A 12,968-nucleotide genomic window follows, 5' to 3' on the forward strand; every position below is an offset into this window, starting at 1 on the left:
AAATGTTAGTTTCCTCGGCCATTTTCTAGAAGAGCAGAAATGACCTCATTTCTAATTTTAAAGGTAGTTCCTAAAAAGGATCCTTTACTGCCTGGGAATAAAGCCAAGCTCCATTCTTTTCATCCTCCTCCTCCTAACTCATTCTCATTTTCTAAGGAGGTTAGGAGGTCTGCAAATGAGGGGAATGAATAGAGAAGATGATACTTGTCTCCAGTTGTAGAGGTCGCTGTGAGAGGGCTACACTCATACATGCCCTGCACACTCTAGAAGGTTACAGTGTAAGGCAGATCTCCTTGTATGCTTACCCATACAATGAGGTTAGGATAACAGGCCACAGAAGATGCCTTTCCACTCTATCCCCTGCTGTTGTCATAATATTATTTTATTAACATTAACATATAATAACATCACACTAATATTGTGCTGGATGACAGCAACAGCACACAGATGACAGTGAGTATGACATAAGCACAGCTAGTGTTAATTTTGTACCAGGCACTATTCTAAGTATATGGATATTAATTAATTTGCTCTTCCTAACAATTCCATGAGGTAAATGCCATTATCAACCTGTTTTATAGATGGGGAAACTGAGGTACAGAAGATTAAGTGACTTGACCCAAAAAATTACTCCATTAATGCACAGTGGAGTCAATAAAAGGCTCATATATTTAGCTCAGTGTATGAGAGAGTGTCAGAAAGGAAGGAGCTGTTGATTGTTGAGATATACTGGGTGGGTAGGGTGTGTGGTGAGGGTGGAGGAAACACTCTGTCAATGGTTTAATCAAGGGATTGGATGGTGAGCCATCTAACAAGAAGCTGAAAAGAGATTCTTCATAGTGAGAAGGGGGTGGGAAGTTATGCTGCATGATCTCCAGTGTCCACTTAAATCTAAATTTCTGTGATTCTACAAAATTCCACATGCACCCATTGATAGAAAAGTAAAACTAAGCACCAATGCCATGCTTAAATGGAAGAAACTAAGGTACCTACATTAAAAAATCATCAACAGGGGCTTTTTCAAGTTATGAGAGAAAGACCATGAAGATCTCCAGGTTCATCCAAGATAGGCTGTTAGGAAGTTTCCAGATCCTCTAAGATCAGCCTATAAACCTTCCTTTAACCTATTTTCATGTGAGCTTTGTGAATTATGAAGGGCTTTCCCAGCCATATCTCCTCTGAGTTCTATAAACACAGCGTAGGCTTTGCTGTGACCTCCTGTTCATCTCTATTCTTTCTTTCAACCATATTGTAAATTCAATTCTTATCTGGGAAGCAGAGGAAGCTTTATTAAGCCAATTTCATAATGAATGGGCAAAATAGGCTTAAAGTGAGGAAGTAACTAGAGCAAAATCACATGACACATAGGTAGTGAATGGGAACACAATTACCTTCCACAGTTTTAGCACATCAACAGTTGGGTTCTAGTAAGTTATGTGTTCTCTAACCTCTGCCTGGCACAGAGCCCAGGGCGTACAGGACAATGTGCAGAAATGCTCCCTGCCTGAGCTGGTTTCCTGACTCTCTCCACCCTCTCCCACCATTGCCTCTTTCATTTCATTTCTCCTCTCCCAAGTATGCTTACAGCCACAAAATGTGCTACAGATTTGATTCCTATATTGTCATAGGGTTGTCTCAAAGGCAATACTTTTTTTTTTTTTCAAAAAAAAGGAATTAATTGCTTTGAAAGGAAAGAAAATAACAGTGAAAAGATTATGGTCATGAATCTGAGAAAAATGGTACAAATAAGAAACTTTGAAGTAAAAATAATCTTCTGAGTATAAAAGATAATGTGTTTCCACTGAAGCACTACCTTTCAAAAAGTAGGTGACAGCTAAAACCACAAAGTCAACTGAATCAGAGAGACTCAGTAGGTTTTTTTTGCTTTTGATGGATTTTGCTGCTGCTGTTTTGTTGCATTTACCTTGCTAAATCCAAACAACTAGTGTTTAGTAGGAGTAGCACATGCCAGTAGGCCTCATTTGAAGACAAGCACATCTCAAACCAACCAAATAGATAAATCAGTTTTCCTTCTAAAACTCAGTTTTCTTTGGGGCCTGCTCCAACCAAATATAGAGACATTTAAAGAAAGTGCCTTTTGTATAAAGAAACTGATGGCTGCATTTGAGAATTGCTAAAATCCCAGGATTTCACCATCTATGCCATTCAAAGCCATGGGCAAAGGTCACCTTCCAGCAAATGTGTAAAAAATATGCCAAGTTTATCAATATATTGTCAGATTCCAGAGGCATCTTATCTAGGGAAAACTTAATTGTTTTTACTTTTAAATTACATCATCAAATTCTTTACAAGTAATACTTCGAATGTTTTTCTATAAAAGGAATAGACAGTAAGACATGTTAAACCACAAACAGAAAACCAGGCCATGTAACTTTTGTGGATACCACTGAGCTGTCCCACAAAATTAGTCAGGACTAATGTCATCCCTGTCACTGAGCATGCAATTTGCCTCTAAAGTTTTTGACCTTCAGGATAAAAGGAAAATATGATCAATTACAAAGCTCTCATTATTAACAAGGAGGTAGCACACTTGTTCAAATGTTTTACTACTGACTTTGTATAGGAATTCTTTTGCTGACACAATAGTCAGTATTCTCTCATGCCTGATAAAAACCCTAATGTGTCAAAACTTCAAAAAGCCGTTCAAGAAGAAAGAACAGGGGTCATCAAGGTACAAACTCTGGACAATGGGCAGTTAATTTCTCCTGAGGGATCTGCCTTTAGTCCTTTAGTTCATTGTTTGTGTAATGAATGGGCATTGCTTTCATGGTCTTCACAGTGTCTACCTAATTATGATCTGAATCAAAACAACCATTCCTTAATCTCCACTATTTGCCAAGTATTGGGCTACATACTATACATGTGGTATCTCTAATCTTCACAAAAATCTGGTGAAGTAGAGGTTTTAGGCCCATTTTACAGATAAGGAAAATGAAGTTCAGAGAATTAAAGCTATTTGCTCAAAGTCTTACAAGAAATGGCCAATGCAGAATCTGGGCCTGAGTCCATCTGCCAAAGCTCAGCCTCTTTCCTTCTTCTCTCACTGGGTGCAGCCCATGGGATCACATCCTTTCACCTTCTCTGTGCTTCTCCCTCCAGGAGGTGTAATTGAAGCATACCCGCCAGCACAAAGTATCACCAGCTTGATGGTGGACATGCTGATAGAACCCAATGGAGAAATAAGGGTGCTGTCCACGGGGGACCAGTTTCATGCCAAAGATGCCTTCATCTCCTCTGGTACCACCATGCCTCAGACGTCAGTGGATCCCCAAGTTCTCAGTTCTTTATGCCTCCGAATTGGAAAAGCTTGTAAAATGAGAAATGTCATTGGTTACTTTTCTATAAACCTAGTGACGTTTATTGATCCAATCACCTTGGAACAGCAGGTAAGTTGACTTCATGCCTTGTAAACTACTGAAATATGTAGATTCCATACTGTCCATGCCCGTGCAACAAGGAATAGGAGAACGATTCTAAGATTCACTGCTCCTCTGACAAGCTGACTCTGTAAATTCAGCATTTACACCTTCCATGCCACATAAGACCAGACACATAATACAGGACTAGGGTCTTCTAATTTGGGTACAGTTGGAGTTTAAGTGACTGCACCTCATCTCTCATCAGTCTGTTGGATGGGGCTCAATTCTGCCCATTTGTGTTCTGCCAGGTCTTATGGTGAAAATATCTTATGCCATCCAGACATCAAACCTGTCTAGAATCTGTTCCTCAAGTAGAAAGTCAATAACTAAAAAGAAGTTAAGAGTCTTTGTTTCTGCTCCTTATTAGTATTTACCAGCAATTCAGGTTGTCAATTTTTTCTTCTAAAAGATGTACTGGGAAGTATTTCATAAATAATAGAGGGTCTAAATAATAATATAGTGAACTTCACATGCCCAAACCTAGCCGAGGACGTACAGAGGTGCCTATCCAGCCTCCAGTCCACGGACTTCTTGCCAGGCCTTCTAGGATGAGCGTCCTCCCAGAGGTAGCTCTTTTCATACACTTGGGGCTTTTATTCCTTTCCATATCTTCATGCTTTTACTGCAGATGGATGCAGTAAATAAACAAATACATATAGTTAATAAATAAATATAGTTAAATAACTATAAATAAATATAGTTCTATTTTTGCATGTTGTTAAACATTTTATAGACTATAATATCCTAAATATTATTATTCAACCACAATTGCATTTATTCAATGCTTCATCTGTGGGCACACATGGGCACATAGGTGGCTCTGATGCACAATATGCTAGATAATAATTTTTAACCTTTCTTTGTTTTGCTTCTTCTCCCCCAAAGTGTAATGTTTAAGCTCGCTATTTGCTTCACAGGATTTATTTTTAAAATGTTCACTTCCTCCTATTTAGTGTTGGGTCACCAGAACTCTGTCTAAAGGATGAAATGGCCTCCTGCCTTCCCTCTCCTGATATTCTCTGGCCATCCAGTGCTGAAAATATACTTTAGTTGTTTGATATTCATTATTCTCAGTTTTATGATTCTCCATTTCAGTCAGATGATGGTTTCAGAGTGAGAGTTTATGTTTTGGGCAGTTTTCAGCTTGTTCAATAATCATTTTCCATTTGTCTTCCTAGGCACTCCATCAGTTTTACATTCCTTTTTCAGACCCACATGTTGAGAGAGAAAAGGACAAACTGAATGGCATTCCAAAATATGCCTGGGGTGGAGGGAGGACAGAAACAATGGCCTTTGGTGAAAGAGCTAGGTGGCAGAAAAGTAGAGGGAGTAAACGCAGGGGAGGCCGTCCTCCCCAAATGTTTTGTCATGAGAAAGAAGGATTAGATCTGTTGTCCCTGGGATAATACGGAGGATGGCACTATGGGGACCGTGTTTTATTGCCTTGTAGTTTTTATTTCTTTGAGTTTGGGCAAACTAAGAACTGCACACAGCAATGACAGGGATCTTCTCCAAACAGAACCGGTCTGATCCCTACCCCCTTCCGGGCTCCTGGGCTAAAGGTCCCACCCTTCACTTTACTGGTTCCATGTGCCATACCAGCCTTTCCTCATCCAAACTCACTCTCTTTTTTCCTATCATTTCCAACCTCCTTGGTTTCTCTAAACCCCCCCCTTTCTCATTTTACTATCTCCTGCCACAGGGCCTTTTCACATGCTGCCCCTCTGCCTAAAATGGTCTTGCTTCTTCTTTTTTACCAAGTTAACCCCATTCCCATTGATTACAGTTCAGTTCAAGCTATACTTTCTTAGGGAAGCCTTCCCTGACAGTCAAATTGCCCCCTGTTCAGTCCTCATATTATCATATACTTCTTCACTTATCTCAGTTAGTTTTAAACTTATTTATGTGATTATATGATTAAAGCTGCCCCCCCCCCATAGTCTGTAACCTCCCCAAAGAGATGCACTATGTTTCTTTTTGCTCTCTACTCAATTCTCAGCACTATCTCTGCACTGGCACAAAAGTATTCCTTAAATATTTGATGTAAGAAGTAGTGAAAAAACAATAGATATATTCCAGTAGATGCTGGATGGCGGTGCCAAAGCTTTTAGAGAAGTTCAGACATTGGATGGATGAGATAAATATTAACCCAAGATTCTCTGATTGGATCAAACTATGACCCTTCCTGTTAATACTTGAGGATACTGCCATTTGTGTCACAATGTTTAATTAAAAAATTAGAAGTTCTTGGTGAGCATATCAAGGGTGTTTCTATATTTTGGGAGAGAAGTTTGTTAGCTCTCTGTACTATATTAGACTATTTGCAAAAACCACTGGCATAATTTTTAGCCATTTTGCAAGTAACACCAATTTGATACATTTTGCAAATTTCTTCTCCCAGATTATCATTTGTGGTAGTTTTCCTTTTTTTATAGCTGTTGTTTTCACTATAAAATTACTATGTTTTCCTTTGTAATTGATTAGTACTATTTTGTGGAAATGTGTTCCAAAAGTACACCAATGTCTTATCCCTCATCAATTTCTAACCACAAAACCACTCATTACCAACTTTCCTGTCAAGGTGTCATTTTCTATACCATTGTTCTTTATACATGTATTAGCTGGCAGTCTATGGCAAGGAAGAGTTTTTTCTTCTCCATTGTTTATTTGCATGTATTCATGTGTGTATGCCACTTTGAATTTGTAAGTTTCTATTCATTTCAGTAAGTTATAGTTTGATAATTTCATTGTTTTGATGCTAAAGTTGTCCCTATTTGGGTAGCATGGAGACCCTTCAGAATGGCTTTTGTGTACTTTTGATGTACTTTCTACCACCATAGGGTGTTCCAAGTTCATCTTACACTTCTCCTGCCCCACACCTAGGATCAACCCAGAAGTCTTGGGTCATTTTAGTGAAGGATGGCATTAAGATCTGGGGGTTCCACTGCTACATTGTTGCTGGAGTGTCATTGCTTCTGGTCTCTCTCAGTGGACAAAGCTTAGATATATGGGTGTTATATGTGAACAATAACCACATAAACTTATACAGGCAAGCATCTATAATTATTCCTATATCTATCAGAGACAGAGAAGGAGGGAGGAATGGAGGGAGGGAGGAAGCGAGGGAGAGAGGAAGGAAGGAAGGGAGAGAGGGAAAGAGGGAGCGAGGGGGAAAGGGGGAGAGAGAGAGAGAGAGAGAGAGAGAGAGAGAGAGAGAGAGAGACTGAAGTGAGCATAACCTCAGAACTGGATTACCTACTTGGTGCTTTTTTTCCTTATGGCCTCCAAGTTCAAAGAGCTTGCATCTCTTTATAGCCAGTATTTCCTTAGATTTGCAGTTGGGCTCTACATATTCAAGTCTCACAATCTTTGTGGTTTTATCCTTTTTTCCAGAAAATCTACTTAACCTGCCCACCTTAGCCTCTCTGCTTCCTGTCCTAACATTGCTTTCCTTGCTCTTCTTGTACTGTGGGACTTTGTGGGGTTAGTACTTGCCACCCTTCTTACAGAAAGTCTGGTGGATTTTAGGAACATTCACCATGTTTGCGAAAGTACTATCAGCATGGAAAGAAGCTATGTGTATATTTTGAAACTATGAGTTCCTGCCAATATCTTAATTCCAACCTAACACCTCAAAATTCTTTCCAGATTTCCCCTTTTCCACACTTAAAAGTAAATGCCTTCTCCAACAGTGAGAAACCCTAGTCTCTTTATCTTTAACATATTTACCTATTTGATTAATCTATTTATTTGTTCAATGTAAGCAATCTCCTTACATGCAGTCTTCTTCTACACCTGCCACACCTGTGCCTCCGATAGTTGGACAGAAACTTATCATTTGTGTTTTAAGTCTATATGTAATGCTCTTCATCATACTGAACTTTCAAATAGTCAAATGTAGGTCTTTTTCTAAATTACTCTATTACCTGGAGCTTATTCCTTTCTTGTCTTTAGTTTTCCCAGTTGCAAAATTAACTTACTTGACTTCTCCCCCTCTCCAGCTTTTTCTTTTGATTGAAGTAACATGAGTTCACAACACTGTATAGATTTCAAATGTACAGTTTCTCACCCCAGAAACTGCATTTGGTTACACCTCCCCTGCCACCAAATGTCCAGTCACCATCCACACCACCCAATCTGCCTCCTTCTGCCTATTCCAGCACCCACTCTGGTAACCACCATTATGTTGCCAGAGTCTAAGGATTTGTTTTTGTTTTGCTGGATCAACTGCTTCTTTTTTAAAAAAAATTCACAAATGAGTGAAATCATACAGTATTTATCTTCCTCCTTCTATTTCACTTAGCATAATCTCCTCAAGGTCCATTCAAGTTGTTGCAAGTAGCAATATTTCAGCTTTTTACGACTGAGTAGCATTCCTTTGTATATATACACACCACATCTTCTTAATCCATTCATCCATTTTTAGGCATTTTCGTATAGCTTGGCTACTGTGAAGAGTGCTGCAATGAACATAGGGTGCATCACATATCTTTTTAAATTAGTGTTTTCACATTGCTTGGGCAAATACCAAAAATGAGGATACTGGATCACATGGAAAGTCTATCTTCAGTGATTTGCAGAATTTCAATACTGTTTTCCAGAGTGGCTGTAAGAGTTTACATTCTGTCCATTCTGTCCTTGTCAAAATTTATTATTTCTTGACTTTTGATAATATCCATTAGAACCATTGTGACATGAAATCTCATTGTGGTTTTGATTTGCATTTCCCTGATAACATAGCTTACTTAACTTCTGAGGAAATCTCCAATTTAAAAAACTTTTTATTTCAATAACAGTTTCATAGTGCTTACTTTTTATTCAAAATTTAATAGTAAGAATCTACTTCTTAGCAATTATCACAAGGAAATAGTCACAAAGATTTATGTACTCATATATTAATCACAATACCAAAAATAGTAAAAAAATTTCACAAAGCTTAAATTCCAATAATATAATTTTTAAAGCAAATTATGGTAGATACAAAGAATAAAATACTTTGAAAACAGTAAAACTCAAGTTTCTGAAGAATATTTGACAGGAAACTGTTCATAGAACAGTGGAAAGGTAATATATATTATATGATAATATATGCACTATGATGACTATTTTATTTTAAAATTATTTATATTCATATTCAGAGCAAAAAGAACCTTAAAAAATACTAAAATATCATAACCATTATTTCTGGATTGGAGGGTTGAGGATGTAATAGGCAGGGTAATGACCACCCCAAAGATGTCCATGTCCTAATCCATGAAACCTGTGAATATAACCCATACATTGGCAACATGTATGTGTGATTAATTTAAGGATCTTTAGATGGGAAGATTATCCTACACTATCTAGGTGGTCTAAAGTAATCACAAGGGTTCTGCTGGCTTTGAAAATGGAGGAAGTGGCAAACCAATGGATATGGACAGCCTCTAGAAGCTAGAAAAGGCAAGGAAACAAAATTTCCTCTGGGGCCTGCAGGAGGGGGAAAAAGGCCCTATTGACACCTTAATTTTAGCCCAGTGAGACTTCTCACTTCCGACCCAGTAAGCCACAAAGTATACAGCAACTGATTACAGAAGTAATAGAAAGTTAATACAGAGAATGCTTTGTGCTTTCTGCATTTGCATTTTCAAAAATAAGCACACATTATATTTGCAATGAAAGCATATGATTAATGATCATTATGAATTTACACAGTATGTTATGATGTGAAAAGCACTTTCACATACATGATCTAACTCACATACACGTCTCATGATAGATATGGGAGGCAAAAAACTGAGGTGACTGCATCAATCTCAAATTCTTGCTCTCTAGTCCCAGGGGACCCCCATTACTAATCATGCTGGCATGGTAAGAGCAAAGAGGACCAAAAGCCAAAGAAAGATATGAGTGGTGCACCAGGAACAAGCCCACAATTGTGAATCAACTCCAGATAAGTGTGGAATATCCTGTCCACACTTAAGGAGATGAGACTTAAGGAGATGAGAGTGAGGTCTAGGGTAACAGAATGGAGGAACAGTTTGGGAAATGTAGAGTATAAGTATCGGGGATATCAAAAAGAACACAGGATTGCTTTAGAATACATGGATAAGGGTCAGTCCCAAGGAAACTGAACTGGGAGAAGCATAGTACAAAACCTCTCCTGCCAGTGGAATTATGTGCAAGATTCCAGTACCCTAGAAATGGGGAAATTCCAAGCTTGCAGAGACTCTGCGTGCAGGATACATGAAGCAACAGGTATCCATCCATGCAGGAGATCTGGTCTTTCCCCAGTAAGGGGAGGAGTTTTGCCTCCTATTGTGCTGGAGGGATTTAGCCCTTAAACAAAAAGTAACAGAAGCTATTTTCATAACCAGATGGGTCCTGGACTCATACCCTTCATGGACAGTGTGAGGTGGGTTCCAGGGTGAACGAGAAGCACCTACCGGAGGCTTTAAAGAGAGACTGACATGTTCAGTGACCAAATACCTCTGAAGGGCCTACGCTGGCCCTATGTTAGAAGCTGACATTCTCTGTCATGAGAAGCTCATTTAACATTTGTCATCCAGTTTTACTTAATACACCCGTACACCTTTGTTTTTGTACACTTACTATTCTTAGATGTAAATACTACCTCTGTGAGATGTTTAAATCCTCTAGAAAATACACTGAACTTTTACCCATTTGGGATGTCTGGCACAATGGTAATCACGTGGCAGCCAATTAATTGATGGACTTTTGGAACTTCTGGATGATCCAGATATGGCGCACTTATCTACTTCTAGAAAATTCCAAAAGAAAGCACATGTTTATTGGATAGCTGTTATGTGTAAGTCATTATGCTAGAGAGGTTCCAAAGATGCAAAAGACATGGAAGTGCCTGACTTTAGAGAGACAGACTTGAGACCTTGGAGAGACAGACTTGAAAATGAATTATAAGAAAAAGCTTAAGTAGCAACTACACAGAACAATAAAAGAGACATCAAAAAGGTAACATCAATTTAACCTCCAAATGATTTGCTATGTGAATTCAAATGAGTGAGAGATCCCTTCTGCTTAGAGCAATCAAGAAAGATTTTTACAGAGTAGGTGGGATTTGAACTTAAAAATAATTAGGATTTTAAGGGAGGTAAGAAAGTACATTTCAAGTGGGAAAGAGGCAGTGAAGGGATGGTGGTAAGAAAGTGCGAAATAGTTATCAATAAAAACAGCAAATTAAGTCTTGCAAACATCCTATCTGACTTGCCACATATAAATATGCATTTATATATCATGTTTTATATAAAAGTCCCCAAATAAATATCTTGGCAAAGAGGCCGTCTTTGCCCAGTTCCCAAATTAAAAATGTCTTTGTTATTAGATAGCACAGTTGCGAACTTTTGAAATAACTGTATCTGTCATGAGCATTGATGGATGATTTTTTTATGTACTTTTTTATTTTTATATTGTTGTTCATTTTTAAACAATATTTGCTTCCTCCCACGCCATCAGGTGTAGTCCCCATGGAATTTCCTTCCCCAATGCACCCGTGCACCAAGAGATGATTTTTTTTTTTTTTTAAGAAAGGGAGATGCAAGCTGGAAGGAAAGAGTGCAGATGAAAAACGGCCGCAGACAACTAGCAATGGGTCTCTCTAGATACATAAGGAAATGAGACTTGTTACACGTACAAATTGTGAGAAAGACAAAAATGGAGAGCCTGATGTATATCAGAGCATATAAAAGAAACAGTTCTAAAACCTTTTCTAAGAGTTTCTCAATCAAAATATATCTGGGTAGAACAGAAGGAAAGGGGTAGGTGAAAATACGTTCATCATGCTGGGTAACGGGTTCTGGCACCCATCTTTCCACTAGCCAGCTGTGATCTTCAGACAATTCACTGGACCTCTCTGTGCCTTGTTTTTCCATTGACAAATGGTAGAATTCTGTCCTTTCTCAGAGGATGTTCTGAGAGGCTGAGCAGGAATAAGGTACTGTTATTATTAAATCAAATGGCATAATCACATGTAAAACTATCACCCGAGCCCTCAGCAGGTTCTCAAACTGTGAGTGGAATCTGAATTGAATTAGCATTATTTTTAAAAGTCAGTGAACATTATCATCATCTCAAAGTGAGATATAAGCCTCAAAAATGAATACATTTATTTCAGAGACTGGAAAAGGACATGATCTACAAAAATAGCATAATTCCTTCTTATTCATTGCTATATTCTCAGCACCTAGCACCATGTCTAGCATAGGATAGATCCACAATAAATATTTATTAAATGAATGAATGAATACTGGTTCTGAGTCCCCCTCTAGTACTCTCATTTGCAAGATCTCCCTATCTTTGTTTTCAAGATATACAAGGGAAAACACCAAAGGAGCTCAGTGAGATTTGCTTTTTCTCTTTAGGGAAGGTATTTTATTTATATATAAGAAGGTTAACAGTGTATATCTAAATTAAACTTTAATAGGTCTTTGGTATAAACAGAAGTGCCTATTATTCAGTGTTTTTAAATGCTGCAATAGGCACATTGTTAATCACAAGTTAATACCTAGTGAAAGGAAAATAGATCCCAAAGGGTTTTGGAGCATTAAAGTAAAAGACCTGTCCCTTTAAAAGGTCTACATCTTTGTGTCAATGAAAGAGACCGGTAATATACTAGTAATAATAATGTTGATAGTGATGATGATGACTTCTAGAATAAGCACAAATGCAATGATGACAATAAATTTTACAGTGAAAATTACAGTTCTGTTTCTTAACACTGATAAGGGCAGGTAAGCTAATGGGCAACTTTCCTCTACATGTTACCATATGTGACAGTCCTTAAGTGTTCAGTTAACCCCCTTTACCTTATAAACCTTGACCTTCAGAAAGATTAAGTCCAAGCTTAATTAGCTCTTGGGTAGAACTTTAGTTGGTCTACATAAAATAGACCCAGTTCTATTAACATCCAGTCATTCCACACAGGACTTCAGATGCCCACTCCCATCATGGAGATAACTGCTTCCTCTTGAATGAAACCCATGCACTTCTCTCTGGACTTTGGGGGTCTTTAACTTTCATCACCAGCACCATAAACAGGATAGGGCAAATCTGGGCACTCACACAACAACCTTTATTTTACAGGAGGTGCCACATTTCTGTAGGACGAAGGAGGGCAGTGGATAGGAGGGAAAGAAAAGACTCCCCGCTAATGCAAAGAAAGGCCAGACGATTCCCTGCATACATTGGGTTAATAGCTCATTCTCCACCACCACAGAAACATAACTGAGTGGCTCCTTCCTACTTCTAGCTTTCAGCTGTGGTCAAGACATTTTGTGTGACAAATTTTCCCTAGCAAAGTTGTCAACATTCATTTTTACAGTAATTTTTCCTGTACCATAATGTTGGGGTGACAAAATACCAGGTAATTTTCTTTGGGTCTTACCTACTTCTTAAAACAGCCCTGAATCAGCCCCATCCATCATGTGGTACCAAATGCTTGTGACACTGATCATGTCCAAGTACTCTTCAGGACAAGCAAGTTGGCCTGCCTGGTGACTCCCATATTCCACAACACAT

The 12,968-nt window shown here is 38.4% G+C and overlaps 1 protein-coding gene across 1 annotated transcript in view; it reads left to right on the top strand.

Moving 5' to 3' along the window:
- IQCH (IQ motif containing H) overlaps nt 1–12,968 on the top strand; it is a gene marked incomplete at both ends in the record, with an annotated part of 190,358 nt that overhangs the window by 134,004 nt on the left and 43,386 nt on the right. Inside the window, one exon of the mRNA XM_084241286.1 lies at nt 3,121–3,407. Coding sequence (XP_084097412.1) covers nt 3,121–3,407 — 287 coding nt within the window. The remainder of the gene's footprint in view (nt 1–3,120; nt 3,408–12,968) is intronic.

This window comes from Talpa europaea, assembly GCF_964194135.1.
Source record: "Talpa europaea genome assembly, chromosome: 8".
Taxonomy (NCBI): Eukaryota; Metazoa; Chordata; class Mammalia; order Eulipotyphla; family Talpidae; genus Talpa; species Talpa europaea.